Source organism: Vidua macroura, chromosome 1 (genome assembly GCF_024509145.1).
Source record: "Vidua macroura isolate BioBank_ID:100142 chromosome 1, ASM2450914v1, whole genome shotgun sequence".
Lineage (NCBI taxonomy): Eukaryota > Metazoa > Chordata > Aves > Passeriformes > Viduidae > Vidua > Vidua macroura.
This window is the reverse complement of record NC_071571.1, coordinates 70,401,067-70,418,898: the sequence shown is the minus strand read 5'-3', so window position 1 is coordinate 70,418,898 and position 17,832 is coordinate 70,401,067. Positions and strand designations below refer to the sequence as shown.

The following is a 17,832-nucleotide window of genomic DNA, read 5'->3' as shown; positions in this document are numbered from 1 at the left end:
GAGACAAGCAACACTTTAGAACAGGGCGGCAATTGATTATTTGCTGCTATCACACGGACATGGGTGTGAAGAATTTGAGGGAATGTGCTGCATGAACTTGTCTGATCATTCGAAATCTATCCATGAAAACATAAAACAAATGCAAAATAGCATCAACAAATTGCAAAAGGTTACAAGATCATGGTGAGACGACTTCATCAACCTTTTTAATCTCTCACCATTGTGGAGGGAGCTTTTGAAGATAGCATTTTATATTCTTACAGGGTTTCTAGTTCTCCTGCTTGTTCTGCCGTGCATTTTTCTATGCACTCGGCGGGTCATGGACAAAGTGGCAAGACAAGTCTTCTTGGTGCAAACAGGAGGGGGAGATGTCGGAACCCAAGGTGTCCCTCAGACACTCTTGGATGTTCTGGGCCCAGGGCAGAGGCCTCTGAGACCCTGGCAGGCGGCCAGGGACCCCTGTGGTCTTGAGCTTGACCCATGGAACAATTTACCAACCTTGCAGGAAGAACAAGAAATCACAAAAGTTTAGATATTATAATAGAAGTAGTCACAAGGTGAAAGGTAGGATTTTTTAGTGCTGTACAGGGGGGTTTTAGGCCTTGTACAGGGGGGTCTGAGGTTTGTACATGGGGGTCAGAGGTTCTAAGATGGAGGGATTTGGGCGTGCCCTGTCCTCCTTCTTTCTTCTTCCTATTCTCCATGTTCTTGGTGATGTTGGCACTCACAGATTGGTTTAGAGTAGAAAGTCACTGTTTAACATAGGTAGTAGGCATTGGGAAAAAACTATAAACACCTAATACGTAATGTGTGATATAAAAGACGGCACCCTCCCTTCGGGGAGGAGAGAGGGGGACAGCCAGAGACGGGGACAGCCAGAGACGGGGACAGACAGAGTCAGGGACAATGTCAGGGAGTCTGTGTGCCTTGAGATAATATGCAATAAACTGCCTTGAGACCGGACGACTGAAGACTACTGAGTCTTTCTTTGAAGGCACGGGTTGGAGGAGAGACTTTACCACCATCCGGAGTCACCCAAATCCGGGGAAGACTCCGGCACCTGAGAGCACTGTCCAAATGCTTCTTGAGCTCTCTCAGGCTTGATGCTGTGACCACTGCCCTGGGGAGCCTGTTCCAGTGCCCAATCACCCTCTGGATGAAGAACATTTTCCTGATATCCGACCTAAACCTCCCCTGGCACAACTTCAGGCCGTTCCCTTGGGTCCTGTCGTTGTTGTCCTTGCCGTAGTCAAGACTGTTATAATTAAGTTTGTATTTTTTTTCCCTTGCTCCTCATCCACGGGAGAACCAACTCCTATTTTCTCCGGAGGCCTTCAGGACCCCCCGCCCAACGTTGGGAGTGAGGGAGGGACGAAGGCGGGGAAGGGGCGGGGCCTGACCGGAGGGGCGGGGCCTGACAGGAGGGGCGGGGCTTCCACTGGGGCGCGGCTCGGGGCGCGGCGGCCTCCCCCGCCCGCCTCGGTGGCTCGGCGCTCCCTCGATGTGCTCGGGCGGCGGCTGGCGGCGCCTGCCGGCGGCGGGCGCGGGGCGCTGCCGGGAGCGGGGCGGCCGCAGGTGCCGGATGCGAGCGGCGGCGGGCGGTGAGTGACCGGCCCCGGCCCCCGCCCCGGCCCCCGTCGGGCGCTGCGGGGCAGCTCCGGCCCCTTCCCTTCCCCCCCCCCCCCCGCCTCCCCGGGGCGGAGGCCGTCCCCCTCCCTTCGGCCTCCCCCCGCCTTCCGCTCCCCGGGCGGGGTCGAGCGTCGCGTCCCCGCCCCGGCCCCGTGGGCACGGAGCTGTCGGCGACGGCTCTCGAGGCTCAGGGGGCGTCGCTGGGCTCCGGCCGTCTCCCCCCGCGGTGACTTCCCGGCTGCAGCAGCTCTTCCTCCTCCCCAGCCCCCTGCCAGGAGACGGGGCGCTGCAGGCGGGGCGGGGGGTTCCTGCCACCTGCGGCTTCCCCCGGGGCCACACGGTGTCCTGCTGGGCGACGCTCCCGTGCGAGGTCGGGCCCGGCCCGGGGAGCCCTTGCCAGCGCTGGTGGCGCCGTCCCTGCGAGCCAGGGCCCGGCAGCAGCAGCTCCGTGGCCTTTGCCAGTGTCCCGCGTGTCTGACAGCGGCCCGGGGGAGCGCCGGCGCCCGCCGGGCTGCGCGGGCTGGGCCGGAGCTGTGCGAAGTCCCAGAGTCCATTAGGTTGGAAAAGACTTCCGACGTCGTCCCGTCCGACCCGTGTGGAATGATGGGGTCGTTCGGCTCAGTGAAGTGTGGGTGTGCTGGGTGGGGGATAGAGGAAATAAGCAGGGTAGAGAGGTGAGTCAAAGCTGGTTACTTGTAGGACTTGTTGAAAAGCTGGTTATTTTCAGGATTTTAGTTTTTGTTTTAGTTTTTTTCTTTTTTGTCTTCGCATTTAGTTTTGCCATCAAGTTTCAGATATAGCTTCCCAAAATGACTGAGTACCTAGGCAAATGCAATAGGAAAATAACAGGGTAAGGAGTGTGGGAGGAATTGAAATAACATGCTGGTTGAGAGATGGTTGCTTTCATTCATCTTTGTCTGGAGATATTACACTTCTCTGAGACTGGGATTTTTTTTTTTTTTTTAACTTCCTACCCAGTGCTACATTTCTGCCTCATTTGTACTGCCGTGCAGTCCAGAAGTGTCCATGAGCTGGGTGACCAAACATCTTTCCTCCTTGCCTCTTCAATAACCTAACTAGAAACCTGAAAATGATCTCGTAGCAAGGTGCAGATGTCCGAAATTTGGGATGATCTTGTTTCCAGAAGAGAGTTTCCCATTCTGTCCAGTTTTGCTGTTTTTTGAAATAGTTTTCCTTCTGCAATTTCCTCGCTTATTGCTCGTTAACAGCTTCTAGCCATAGACTCAAAAGCTCTGAGTCAAAAGCCAGTAAAATATTAAGCCATCCTAGCTCTGACAGAACATCAGATTAAACCTAAACTCTAAATATTCATTGTTTAAAATGTAGTTAAAATCATAGTCTCACTTCAGTTTTCCAGGTTTTCTGATCATTCTTATAACAAGTAAACAGTCTCCTTTCTTCTTTAGTGATCTCTCTGTGTTTCACTGCTATAAACTTTTTTTTTGTTTTTGCTTTTGATGATTTGGTTTTGCTTATGATAAAGTTGTCAGAACAGTTAAAGGATTGTAAATAAACAAACTCGTGGCTTAGAAGAACAGGTCCAATTTCTTCCTTTACATTTTGCTCACCTGAAGAAGGAATGCTCCATAATTCTTACTTCCCTATTTTTATTGTATCTTATCCCAGCTTGCATTGACCCAGCAACAAGCAGCAAGAGGCATGTCTTGCTGCTCTTTTCTTTCCTATGAATAGCTTAGTTTACAGTTCTTGTGGTTTATGCTCACTCTTTGGACAACAGTGTTTTTATTTAGATGAAATTTCTGTTGTCTGCAACATCATTTAAAACAGATGCGGTTATTTTCATTATACTGGTTGGACTTATCTCAGTGAAAATTATTTTAAGTTGTAATAGTAAGGGTGGTTTTCTTTATGGGAAACATATTTTAGAATGTGCTAGAGGTGAAGCAATTTAATTAAAAGATTGTTATCCATCAAACTTATGCTGGCTTTTTTTAAAAAAAGTATAAAGTTGTCTTGTATTTTTCTGGTCTTCATTCAATAAATGAAACTGTTTTTACAGACTTGATGGTTTGGGGTTGTTTTTAACGCTCTAATTGCTTCTTCATATTTTAGAGCTAAGTAGCAGTCTAGGTTAATGAAATTCCAAATGAATTTTAAAAAAGTAAAGTTCTAAGTCATGAACAGTAAAAGAAATCTAAAATTGTAGGATTTCTTATGAGTGTGAGCAAGGGTTTCATGCTAGCTGTTGAGAGCATTTGAGGCAAAACCGGACAGTAAATATATTAAAATCTGTAATTCACCAATTGTTTTCCTGAGGTCCTATTAGAAAGAAACTGTATCCGCTGATAAAGTCCATTCTTCATTATGCTGCTTTTCCCAGAGAAGCTGGACTAAAGCAAAATAAGTAGGTTGACTAGAAAGGCAGAGGCCACTGACCTCATTTATTAATCAAAACTTTCAGATATGTTATGTTGAACCATACTTAATCAATTTCTTTCAATGTAGTGATATGTTTAGCTGTAAATTCAGTAAGTCTTAATCACTGTACTTGAAATTAAACATCAGTTTTGAATTTATTAAATTCTGTTTATTCTGCGCTTTTTGGCTTTCCGACTTAAAAAAAAACCAAGAATGAAAAGGAGAAAGTATTTATCTTGATAGGATGGTGACAAAGACTGAATATAAAAGGTGTTCTTAAAACATAGATTCTGACAACTATGGAAAATATCCATGAAATAATATACAGTTAGAATTTTGTACACCAGGACAACAGCTTGTGAAGCACTTGCAGATACTACCTGCATGTATTTTGAATGCCTGTAGGTCACTATTTATTTATACAAACAGGCAAATGAAACCTTCTGCAGGAGAAGTCAGAAGTACTTTGTTTTACAGTCAGGGACTGGAAAATAGTACTCAGAGGACTGTAGATGTTACAGTGAATTTATTTTCTATGTGAGTTTTTCTGACAGAGTGGAACCTACTTCTATACTTGAAGTCAGCTGAAGGTTCAAAATCCGAAAACAGCTGAATTAGTATTTTTTAGCAGAAGTCAGATGTTATATCTTCAGCTTAACTTTGACCTTCTGTCTTGGACCACCTACATTTTGTAAATCTGGGCTGTGCAACGTTGTCTTTCAAATTACTTTTCCCAGGGGAGAAATATGGTGTTTGGTAATGGAGGGAATCTTGTTTGTAAAGGTGCTTGGAAGATGAGGGATGATAAGACAGCACATGCACAGTGCAGTCTCTATAGATTTATGTTTCATCTTTTGTGCTGAACATGAAAGCAAAGGTCTGTGTTTACAGCTTGCAAAGCATGAGTTCTAAAATCTGGCTGATAAAAATTTTTGTACTTTACCCTGAAATTTATTTTAGGGAATTTCAATCATCTTTTCAGTTCAAAAGCATGTGGGTTATTCTCCCAGTGTTGAAAGTTATAAGGAGAAGGGAGGGGCAGCAGGGAGAAAAAAAAAAAAAAAATTGTGATATCCTGGAGCAAAAAAATACCTCCAAACCCCCCTGAAGCAACTTCCCTAGAAACCAAGTAATAACAGAAATGCTTGCAAATAATTATTAATTGTGTGCCGTGTTACAGGCATGCATAGGGAAAGGTAAGATATGTATTTAGTATTTTAAACAACACCAGGTCATGCACCTCACTCCTCTGGGTAAATTCTTTGTAATTGTACTTTTTATATTATTTTGGAAGTATTTAGTGATTTTTCTCCAAAAAGAGCTTGGTCTGTGGAGCCTTTTCTTGACTACAGACATTACTAATCTGCAGAAAGTATGGTCAGCATTTTCATTAGAAAATACTGCGATTATGCCTGGTGATGAGGGTGAAAGTCCATGTTTCCTTTCTAATTTTGTTTGCTTTGTTTTTAAGGGAAACAAAGTTTCTGAGACACCAAGTCCTTAATGGGTCTGGTTTTCCCTTGACCTTAACGGAACTGCAGATTCCCAGATTTTCAATTTTATTCTCAAAGACAGAGCTTAGGCTATATTGTGCAGAAACCAGTGGGGTCTCTGGCAGTGTAAAAGTGCCTGTGGATCAGATTACAGTATAAATCAAGGTTTTTTAGGTATATTTAGACTTGAAAGTTTTTTTTCCTTTGACACTGTTGATAACCCAAAAGCGATGTACCCCATATTTGGAAGTTCATCAAAAAACCTGCATTAGTTAAAAATTTAGGCTATGCTAAGTAAAAGTTCCTTTTTAAACAGCCACTTTTGTGTTGAAGGCAAACTAAACTGATTTTTTTTTTTTAATACTCATAAAATGTCTCAATTAAAACAATTACTTTCAGTTTTCTGTTTGAGAATTCTGTGAATCTTGTGACATTTTGAATCTCACAGTGGTTTTAACAGGTATACCTTGGTTCTTGCTGGAAAACTTCACATTGGATTTTTGGCAAAAAATTAAGAAGCTGTGTATATAGCAGATGAGTTCTTTGCACGTTTCCGTAGCAGAGAAGGCAAGGAAGATTGTTTCTCACAAGACAACCTCACTACTCTAGAAGTGTGATCACTCCATACAGGAGATGGGATTTTAGGCAAACGAATGGAAATGAAGACTCATAAGGCAAAAAGAGGCTTCTGTTGGAAAAATACCTGTGCACACAGTCTGTCAGGGAAATACTTGAGTGTGTGTTGGACCATGTGAATTGAGAAAAATGCTGTGGCCTATGGCTTGAGTACATCCCTGAACAAAGGCCAGAAAGAGGTGTTGGGGAGAGAACATGAAAAATACCAGAATCTCAGTAACACAAGTGTATGTCTCATCTTTTAAATATTTTTGAAACAACAGGAACTGCCCAAATTGTCACACAGTAAGTGTTGCAGTCTTACCTACAAGCATCCAAGTTAAAACTTAACCATGTGAACTGTGTAATTACAGTGGTTATATAGTGTTTTTATAAAGAATATTGTATATAGTTACAGGGCTTAGAAAAAAAAATCTGTGGTATCTTGTTTCTTTTCTCTAGAAAAAAAATTCATTCCTTTGGGATTCATTTAGTTTATTTTTCTGAACTTCTGGATCTTTCTGAATGCATTTGCATTAACATATTTGAAAGATTTTGATGCTTGAAGTATTGTTTTCGAATTTCTGCCTGGGAATAACATAAGATCGAGGGATAATGAGGTATTAAGATTTTTTACCGTTTTCCTATTAATTAAATTATGTACAAGAAATTAATCATAACTTTAGAACAAAAGGGGGATAAATGGCTTAACTGGAAGAGAGTAGGATAATGACTTCTGGATGAAGCAAACATTGCAGAATGTTGGAGGTAAAAGCAGATGTAGGAAGATGTGCTTTGGGAGAATTTAGAAATTAATGGGAGATTTATGGCCATCTGTGATACAGTTTTGTATAAAGCTGAGTTGACTTTTTTATATACATGTTTATATATAGATGTTTAAGACTTGTCTTTACAATGTTGCTAGATTATAGTGATGTGTCACATAGTAAATACGGAAGCTTTTAACAAGTAGATGAATTAATTTCTGGGGAGTTGCAATATAATTTATAAGGAAAGTAGCGGAAATTTTGGGGAGAAACATCTGTGTTCAAACTTTCTTTAATTATATTTTCTTCTGTGCTGTTGACCTTTTCTAGGCAAGCCAGTATGACCAAAATAGACAATCAGAACACTTAAATTGGTTTGACTTGGGTCTTGGTAATGAATAGGTGCTCTTACATTGAATACATCAGCAAAAGCATTCCTTCAAGAACTGGTATAAATCAGTATATTGACCAAATTAATGAATTGGGGGAATAAATTATTTTCAGTGTAAAGTTACAAAACTTTGAAGCTAACATTTTTTAATACGTATTTGGTAAGGTGAAATATTTTTTTGGATTTTTTTCTCAAGGTTTTCACAAACACAAATATATTCATCCAAGTTTATAAGGCTGTTACTGATATTTGGATTATTGCAGTTTTGATGGTTTTGTTTAGTAGTGGCACTTGGAGATTGTCATTGTCACTTAGGTAAAAAGATAAAAAGATTTTGAACTGAGGTGAAAATGTGACTGTGGTTCTGGGCGGACCAGATGTGTATGTATTAAATTAAATTTGTGTGCTGGTGAGCTTGATTGGGGAGGTATGTGTATTCATGGTAGTAGAGTGGAGGGAAGGAAATCTTTTTTTTTAAGTAGACTCAGTGAAATAGATTTTATGAGTCCTCAAACATTTTATTCCACTTTCTCTGTTTGAACAGGTGACATAATTGGCAGATGAAATGATTTCTGAGCTAAAAGAAACAAAGAACTCCCCCCCATTTTAAAAGTCTCTGCTCATCTGTATTATAGGCTATTGTTGGTTTTAATCTATTTTTAGTGTTTTGCTATTTTTACTTCTTGCTACTGATGAGTTACAAACTCAGCATTATATGTTGGCTCATTAACTTCCTTCAGGTTGTTTATGGTATACAGTGCTAACGAACAAAACTTCATTTTACAATGGAATGTTTTTGGAGAAAATTCAGCTTTTTGATGTCATAACGTCATCTGTGTGGTTAATCTTTGTGGGGAATATCTCTCCCCTCTCCAAAGAAATAACATTTCGGAACTCCTGATGTAAAAATAGATCAATATGTAGGTATTTTTCACATTGTAACTGACAGGATGCTGTAATTTAAAATGTACAAGGAAATGGATTTATACTAGTCTAGATTTTTTTCTTTTGACATGTGATAGATAGAAGGTTAATTGATGTTAAATGGATGCTTTGTTAGCCCTTCATCAGCTACTAAACTAGTACAGGAGGAGTGCAAATCGTTACTACAAAAGGCCAAGGCCAGTATGTTTTCTTAGTGAGCTTTATAGATCTTTTTTCTTATCCTTTCCTTCTTTCCCTCCTTCTCAGCCGCACAAAACATAACCAGCTGTAATGATAGGAGGAGAGAGCAAGCAGCTTTTCTAAACACACACACACTCGCACTCAGGCCCCCCTCTTTCCTCCTCATACCTCAGCAGAGTGACAGCTTCTAGATGTTGCGTGCGAGTGAGTTCAGCTGGTGCTGTGTGGTCTGGGTGTGTGGTCTCCAGCTCAACCAAGAGGCTGCTAACAGGGTGGATGAGAGAGAGCAACACTGTTTACTTTAATTTATTTCGGATGCCGGAACTGTGCCCGGAGTTTCTCCCGAGCCGGGTTCCACCGTCAGCGGTGTCAATCCCTCGCAGCTGCAGCCCAGGCTGCTGCGGGCGGTGAACTCCTCTGCCGAGGGCTCTCCCAGCATCTGCCCCGGGTCCAAGCCTTTTAATCCCTTGTGACTGAGAAATGTTAATAGCATCGCTGAGTGCTGTGATTATTTAGCTTTCACTCCGTCAGGATACATGGCCATGAAGATGTACCTTGCTGGGTTAAAGAAAGCGGGACTTCTGAGATACTGAAGGGAATCTGCGAAGATGGTTGTGGTGAAAGCAAAACTGCTGCACTCGTTCCTTGTTCCTAAAACTAAAATGTCTAGTGTACCCTTTGTGGCTGATTGGAATATTCAGGAGCCTTTTGAAAAAGCACAGGATATCATATTATGTCATTTAATACTGCAGGTCTTCTTTTTTGTTGTTTGCCCTCTCTGTCACAAAATTTGCACATCTTCCCGAATTGGAACTGGTTTTTGGCATGTAATGTTGTAGGTTAACATGTTTGTCAGTGTTAATATTGGCTTGAATCAACATGCCGGATATGACAGGGCAAGACAAATGAGGCTTTGTTTTTTCTGTGTGACAGTGAAATTACCCACTTTTTTATGTTTGTTCATCTTTTCATTATAAGTAGCTTAGTGGTGTTATGAAGAGTTTCTTTCCTCCTAAATGTAAGATTCGTGAGCACTTCTTGTTTAAATTGACAAGTCTTCTTTTATTATTTAAATAAACATGCATAGATTCTTAATATCACTTGGAATTTCAGCATTGTTTAGCTTATTCACTTCCCAGTCTTTTCTGGCAGACTTGCAGGAATGGACTTTGTATTATTAATGCAGTGTTGAAGGCTGTGGCAATTCTAGGGCACTGAAGATCTCCAGAGGGGTTAATAAATGTCAGTTATTTTCACAGTGCTGCTTTTTGGATGCTTTTAATTCTTGGTTTATGTAGATTGTCTGTCTGAATTTATATTGTTGGGAAGATAAAGCACAGAAAATGTTGTAGTAGTGTTTTTCATCACTTTGTAATGGTTTTGAGTACAAACATCCAGGAAACATTTTGCTTTGTCGTTCTTCTTGGGGTCGTTTGCCATGTCCCTTCACTGACTTTGTCATAGTGTGTTGTACTCAGGAGACTCTCGGTTTCTAGTGAAAACAAATTATTAGATTTATGTACTAGAAGCACAAGTTTGTGTAGTTTAAGGTTAAAAGGCCATCACCTGCATTCTGGAATCCGAGTATTTATTGCTTGTTTAAAAAGGCATGTATAAATCTTTTCATTTAGGAATTATTTAATTCTGTGATGTTAGTAACTCACTTATTATTTTCAGGTTGGTTTTCCTGTGTGTTTTTTTTTTTTTAAGTAAACAACAACATCTGAGGCATACTGTGATTTGCACACGGTGATGCTTTGCTGTTCCTGCCTTAACATTTTTTAAATTGTATTCTGTCACATATATATGATTAAGAACAAATAAATATCTGATACCTGAAGTTTAAATGCTTTCTTGTAGCTTAGGCTTTCTCAATGATAACAAATTGGGTTTTTCTTCACTCCATTCTTGACAGGTTTGATTCCCTTTGTTAGATGACCATGGCATTTGCATTGACCTTGAGTCTGCCTTCCTCCAAGAGAATATTTTAAGTTCAGTGTCTGTGACAAATTATCACTAAAAACTTTAATTAAACTGAATTTTGAGTCACTGGAACCATCTTGCTATTTTGTTTGAGAAATCAGAAGCTCTGTTTTAAAACACTTCAACTGCTAATTTTTCCCACTGGTGAAATTTGTAAGGTGGCAGCATATTGTTACTCATCTTCCAAAGTTCCATGCCTTCAAGATGTTTGTAGTTTCCCTGTGGGATTTGAAATTACCAGCCAATTTAATATCCTTCAATCCTGAACTTTGGTTGTTCATGGATTTCTTATTTTGGTGGTACTTCCAGAGTGTAGTAAAATGTAGAAAGTAGTTTGCTTTACAGAACAGGTATGGTAGCTCTTGGCATTTTACTTTGGGTTTCTTCTCTGTTTGCAATTGAAAGTTTAATGAGGAAACTTATGTAAGAACTCTCATTTCACAACAATGTAAAACTGAAGGCTTACAAAACTAAAAAAAAAACCAAAACCAAATAGACTTGTGCTTTCCCCTATGCTGGGGCATATTTCATTGCTTCATTATTTATTTTAAAGTGGGTTTTCTTAGGATAAAGATGGAAGATGTCCTTTCTTTAGCAAGTTTTTAATGCTCAGAATTGTCTGGATTTTTTTTTTAACCAATCCTTTGTGAGAGTTTATTTGAGAAACTGGTGCAAAGACAAAGATGTTTTTTTATGAAAGGCATTTTTCAAGAGGACTTTGTAGTAGGTGGTCTTTGCAGAGGTTTTCTAACTCCTTGTGCTTTTATAACAAGAATTATGACAGAATAATAGAATAGTATGGGCAAGATCGTGGGAGCAATCCATCATATATCCACATTAAATTGTTGGGGACATACTGTAAAGAAATTAGGTTAAAAAAAAAAAAAAAAAGGGTGGAGAGAAATAAAGAGGGAGAGAGAGCTCTGCTAATGTAGAAGATTGTCCATTGTAAAAAACAGTTTTGTTGAAACCTCTTCAGTGAGCCTGGCTCCTGAGAGGAAAGATCATGTATGGAAAACTCTCTTTCTGCACTTCCCTTGTCTGCATGGGAATCAGTCTTCCAGGAAAAGGGCTGTTTTAATAAAATTACTATTTTGTGTGTAATACGTATTTTGTAAAGAATAGATTTTATCTTTAGGGAAACATACAGAGTTGCAACAAAAGCTCAGAATTAGGTGGTTGTCATGTTTTGTGAAATGAAAAAGTAATTTTTTGTCAGATTTACCTTAAATATTTTTAAGAAATTTAGGAACTTGCCTTAGCAGTATAGTGGCTAGACTTCCCAGTAAGCACCTCAGTCATGTTAGCTATGGACATCTGTCCTAAGAAACACAGGAAATATTATAAATGAATTGAAGGCTCCCAAGAGTTTACTTGATATTTATAATAATGACATATTACAAATAGTTCCATTCTTTGAAATAAATGAAAGCAATTGCTGTTTAAAAATAATAATCATAGAGCATCTCAGTGCTGTAGTGCTTTGAAATGTGTTGAGATTTACTGTGGTATTCTCATTCCAGTGAGGTATTTTAAAGCAATTCTGCAGTAAGTATGGAAATACTTTAGAAGAAATACTAGATCTCAGGAGGCTCAGCATTTTTATTACATTTATTTAGCTTATCATGAAGGTGGATCTAGTGCCGATTTCTGAAATCCAGAAAAAGATGTTGTAATATTACTTTTGAGTTTTGGTATTGAAACAAGCCAATTACCTCTGTGCCTGGGTATTTTGAAAGCAATAATAGCTGCAATGCAAGGGAACTATAACATTTGGGAGGGAGACAACCAAACAGTACCACACAAATAATGCCACAGTAGCTTCTGTTTTAGTTGTTTTTCTCAAGGTTTTTTCTTCTCCATATTACCTGATATTCCTGAAAATGTTTTTTTTATATCAGTGTTACTGATTAATATTCCACATAAATATCTACAAAAAATTGCTCCAAAATAAAAGAGGTGTTTTATATTGACTAACTGGTATGTAGACACATGTTGCTTCCTGCAGAAGGTGGTTGTGTGCATGGAAGGACCTAACACCACTGTTCCTTTACAGCTGTATCCTTTACCTCTGCTGAGGATCTGTGAAAAAAGCTGCAAAGACTACATAAATAAGATTGTGAGGAATAGATGCAGTTTGTTCTTCTCCCTCATGGTAAAATTAGGGACCTGATTCTTGTCTAGTATCATATTTCTATTGTGCTGTTTCACTGTTTTGTTGGGTAGTGATGTGCTGGTGTAGTTTTGAATGCAGCACAGATGAGAGGAAAGCTGGACAAGCCTTATGACTCCAGGATTAGGGATGTTGACGGAAGACAAGGTCTATCTTTTTCACCTGTGGTGAGTAAGTGGATCAGTAGTTGAGCAGATGATGTGTCCAGACAAGAAGGCTTGGAGAAGGCAATGCGAGGTAAGAGCATTTTACCAAGGTGTCTGGATTTGAAAGGAGGATGGAATAGTAACATCCCTCTCGCTCCCTGCTTGAACTTACAGGTAAAAAGTCAAGAGGGACAGTCAACAGGATGGGGCAGAAACAGTTTGTCTGCAAGATGAGGACATGGCATTTGAGTGAAGCAGGGACTGTCTCTGTGCGAGAGAGGAGGAGGAGAAGCCAGTTCAGTGAAAGATATAGCTGCAGGGCACTAGCACAGAGCACAGCCTTCTCTTCCATAGCTGGAGATGACTGTCAGCTGATTTCTTTGTAATCAGGTGATACAGTTCTTTTCTTCAATGCTGTTCTACCCTTACAGCCTGCATCTGTTGACTACTTGCTTCTCCAGCCTTATGTTGGGTTCATGTAAAATGTTCTGATATTTTACATGTAAGACAATTAAGAGCAGCCATGTAATACTATATAATTAATTCCTTTCTCATAAGTTGGTTGTTTGCAAAAAAACAGAGAAACCAATGATTCATTAAACACATTATGTAGTTTTTCATGTCAATAAGTATTATGAGGTTTGCCACAGAAAGACACAAAGCCAAACTAGATATGCATGGTGTGTGTTATCATGGGCCCTTACCAACCTCCCTTCATACCCTGGACATGACTCACATACTGCAACTTACTATGTTCTTGCTTGTTCAACATGAATTTACATCTCTTATTAATTGCACACTGTTCAGTCTGAAAAGTTCTGTGAAGATATTAATACTTCTGTTGTGTTCAGGGTATCTAAATGCCTTTTCTATGTTAACGAGTTTTCAAAAGTAGCGTTCCTATTTTAAATATGTAAAATCAAGAAACAGACATTTGAAATCAGACATATTTATAGAATTGAGGTGGTTGTTTAGGACCTCGGTATTTCAGAGCATTGTGCAGTATTCCCTGTATTCAGGATGCATTTCACACTGACTTCAGGTGTGGCTGTGGGCTCTGAAGTTGGATCAGAATTCAGAGTTTTGTTATAGGTGACCTGCTATGCACCTATGGTATGGACAGACAGAGACAGGAGATCCTGTTATGAGGGTAGTGTTTGATTACTTTTAGCATGAGATCTTCCTCCCAGTTCCTGTCTTGTCTGTTTCCATCTTAATTTTCAGTGTGTGTTACAACTTTGGAATGTGAAGAATGAAATCAGCCAGTGGGAGATTCTTTGATTCTCTTGTCAGATCTAGATACTACCAGTGAAAACTGTGGGGAGGCTATGTAGAAGCATGGGGTATCTTGGTACAATGAAATTATTTTGTATATGCAGAAGCAGAAGCAGGAGTGTCTTAACTGCAGATACTTGGAAACTGCAGTTTTGCTGCTATTTATTTTTAGAGATGGTTTATAGAGTTTCTGGGTTTCATGGACTTGACAGTTGGCAAATAAAAGTAGAAAATATATTTTGATTCAAAAAACAATAACTAAGAGGGGCCTTATGAAGCTTGGATTATATTCCACGTGTTTTTTACCAACCTGAACTTCCAAAATTCTTTACACTAAAGTGTTGTGTGTGTGTGACTGAGGTTTTGGAATGGTGATGGTATTTAATAAGAGAGGTAATTTAGGTTGTACTGATCATATATTTATATATATACTCAGCTTCTTATAGGTGTTTAGAGCTGCAGAGCTACACAAAGGAAACTGCTAATAAAAAATAGGCATTTGTGATTAGTTGCATACTAAACTAAATGTAGACCACATTACATGGGTACCATATTTTTGTTTGAGCTACAGAGCTTATTAATGACAGAGCTAATTAAACTGGTCTGAGTTGACTCAATTTCAGGTGCAAATGAACACTCTTCTAGAAATGCTTCTTCAATAATTTTATGCACATTTTTGTTCATATGTTGGGGTATTGTTTGTTTTGTTGATGATCTCTGCTAGTGTAGTATTTGCAAGTTATGTTCTAATTTTCTCAGTGCATATTAGCATTGATACTTTATACAGATAAGTGCTGAGTGCTTCCTCACATGGGACTGTCTATGTCAGTAGGTCTTATTTTGATGGAGAAGTTGTCCAAATATGTAATCATAGTCTACTACTTACCTTAGAGTAACAGTTCTGAACTTTCTAAGGAGTACAATAATAATTTTTGAATAGAAGATGTAATAGACTCATTTGAATTCTGACATAATTAATTTGAAGTCTCTGTATACATCTTCATTAAGCATTCAGAAGGTTTTTTCTGAATATACTTTTTCTTTCAGAAAGTTCTATTTAACTTTTTAAAAAGTGCAAAGAAGGTATAATTTTTCTTTACTGTTTTATGATTGTGTCAAAAAAGACTTTGAGTGGTGCTCCATATTTACATTTGTATTTCCCTACCATTTTAGAAGAACAGGTTGAAATTATTTTAATAATTTTTATATAATTAATGGGGTTTTAATGTATTATTTCTTGATGAACAGATAAAAGCAGCTCAGATTGCAGTAACTGAATAGTCATCATGTCTCGAGCACGGCAGCCCCCACTTGTAACTGGTATCTCTCCCAATGAAGGCATCGCATGGACAAAAGTGACAATTAGAGGAGAAAATTTGGGTACTGGACCTACAGACCTCCTAGGTGAGTTGAAAAAACACCCTTTTGGTACTGCAGAAGGTAACATTTTGGATATGACTAGAGATAAATTTTTTGCGTGATGGAGTCTGTGCTGAATGTTATAAGGAATGCCCTTTACACAAATATGCACTCGAATCCATAAATTCAGAGATGCTACCCAATGTGTAACTAACGAGACTGACTGTACCTTTTTAGATGAACCTTTAATCTGACTCAGCATCCTGTGCTGAACATGAAAACTAAGAGTGAATGGTTTTTTGCAGTGTACTAGAAGAGGGTAGACCTAATGAGATGCTCCTTTGTTACTTTCTCAGTAACTGAGAATTTCCTCCATGAAATTTTAATGTCAGAAGTGTTCTCAGTATATTCAGAAAGTCACTGGGGATTTTCTCCCAAATTTGCCCTAAACCAGGACATTGGTATGCCTTGTATATCTGTAGCAGTTATGATAAAGCAGGTTCAGTGATTTATCTACGCAATATGTGAAGAACCCTTTTCATTACTGTTTTGATTTTCTACGTGGTAATTTCATTAGAATCATCATAGCTCCTGTGCTGATGGAGACAACAAGATCTTTTCCCTGATTCTCCTGGTCACAGACCTTGTTCATTACTGCTCTGTTGCTTCCTTTTCAGGCTGAAATGTCTTAGCTTATTTAATTTTTCTGTATGTATGCTTGGCCTTTCTTCTTGCTCTTCAGTGAATCTCTTTTGCTTTCACTACCAGTCGTAGGTGATACGTCCTGGTTGTGTGCAGTGTTCAGGATGTAAATGCCCTGTGGCATAACACTGTACTTTCACTTTTGTTTTGTATTTCAGTCGTAGAGATCTGTTTTCTGTGTAACTCCTACTGAGAATCAAGCTAATGTTTTTGTTGTTCTGCCTACTATAGTTCCATGATTAAATGCATGAGAATTAGTAGTCAGTTTGAGCCTGCTGTGTGTGAATTTAAGATTTTGCCTGCGTGCATCTCATCTTTGTTTAGTAAATTTCAGCCATTGCGTTACAATATCTACATTATAGTGCATCACTCAGTCTAATACGTTCTGGCTTGCATTTTTTTAGGGTTTATGGTCTTCATGCTCTGAATAAATTAATATCATCAGCAGACTATATAACCTCTTTATCTTGTCACTTATAAAGGTACTGAACACAAGTGATCGTGGCATATACCATGTGGAAACTTTCCTCAGTCAAAACACATCATTTACTGTAACCCTGTTTCTATGTTGCTGAGCTGTTTATCCATTACAGGTTCATACGCTGTAGCTGCTTCATTTTCTTAAGCCTTTCAATACAGATTCTGTAAAGGATCCTGGAAATCCAAGTTAACTATAACTACTGGAATTTCCCTTTTTTTTTTTTTTCGTAAGTTATGCATATGTGTACTTCAGTAGTTATGTTAGAGACAATTTGTTTAATTTGTTGTGGAATCATGACTCCTCTGAAGGCCATTGGAATTTTGTTTGGCTTTGCTAGAAAAAATATTTCACTTCATGTCTGTAAACCAAAGTTCACAAATTCCATTCATGGCCACCACAATGAGCTGCATGGCCAAGCATAAGCTACTACAGTTTTCCACTCCACTTCATTTTGCTGTTTCTCAAAAGGAGAAATAGTATTTTCCTGAGCTGCTAGGTGAGGTTGCAGTACACTAGAGAATTCATATTGAGAAATCTTCAAATAACTGATGATGTTAGGGGTGAGTATATTTCTAAGTACTTGTGTGGCTGCTGTACCTCAATAGCCTCGTTAGTTCATTGGTATGATCCTCTTAGAAATGATCAGTGCTATGTTCTTGGATGGAAGACATGTCCTGAGTTGTACCTCTGTATTACAGCTGACCAGCTGCTAATATTTCTTCTTATATTTCTTACAGAATAATATTTGTAAAACACAGCTGCTAATAATTTTATGCTTTGAGGTAAAAATAAATAATGCATTGCCTTATTTTCTCCTTAGTTCAGTTGTCAGCTTTCTCCAGTAAGTGACTAAGGCCCCAGATATGTAAAGATTTCTTTTAATGGTTAAATTAGGCATGTAAATATCCCGTTACTTGAATGGAAATACTTAGAAAAGTGAGGCTTTGTAGGCATAAGAGTTTAAGCGAGTTTGAGTGAGGTCTTTATAAAGTTTAAAAAGTTTGAGATGCATTAGTAGAAAATGAAAAGCAAGAAACTTTTTTTCTGTATATAAACACAGTATCACATAATAGAAGAACATTCTTTTGGTTTTATTTGAGAGAGAGCCTTCTAGTAATCTCTTTGTACCTTTGAAACCAAATGAACTTTTTATTTTTAATGCTATAGCTCATGGTAAAATTGTCAAATCCAGGAGGTAGCTGTAACATACATGTTTTCAAGGTTTAGCTTGTTTTTTAAGACATTTGTAGCTGTATTTTTTAGACATTGTAAAATTGTCCATATATCAGCTTA

At 38.9% G+C, this 17,832-nt stretch overlaps 1 protein-coding gene across 2 annotated transcripts in view; it reads left to right on the top strand.

The window, feature by feature from the left end:
- Positions 1-1,523: 1,523 nt before the first annotated feature.
- The window catches only part of EXOC2 (exocyst complex component 2), a 127,752-nt gene continuing 111,443 nt past the window's right edge, over positions 1,524-17,832 (top strand). For both annotated transcript variants that reach the window (XM_053987347.1, XM_053987338.1), the window contains exons 1-2: positions 1,524-1,601; positions 15,246-15,401. In XM_053987347.1, coding sequence (XP_053843322.1) covers positions 15,284-15,401 — 118 coding nt within the window. In that variant the 5' untranslated portion in view covers positions 1,524-1,601; positions 15,246-15,283. The remainder of the gene's footprint in view (positions 1,602-15,245; positions 15,402-17,832) is intronic.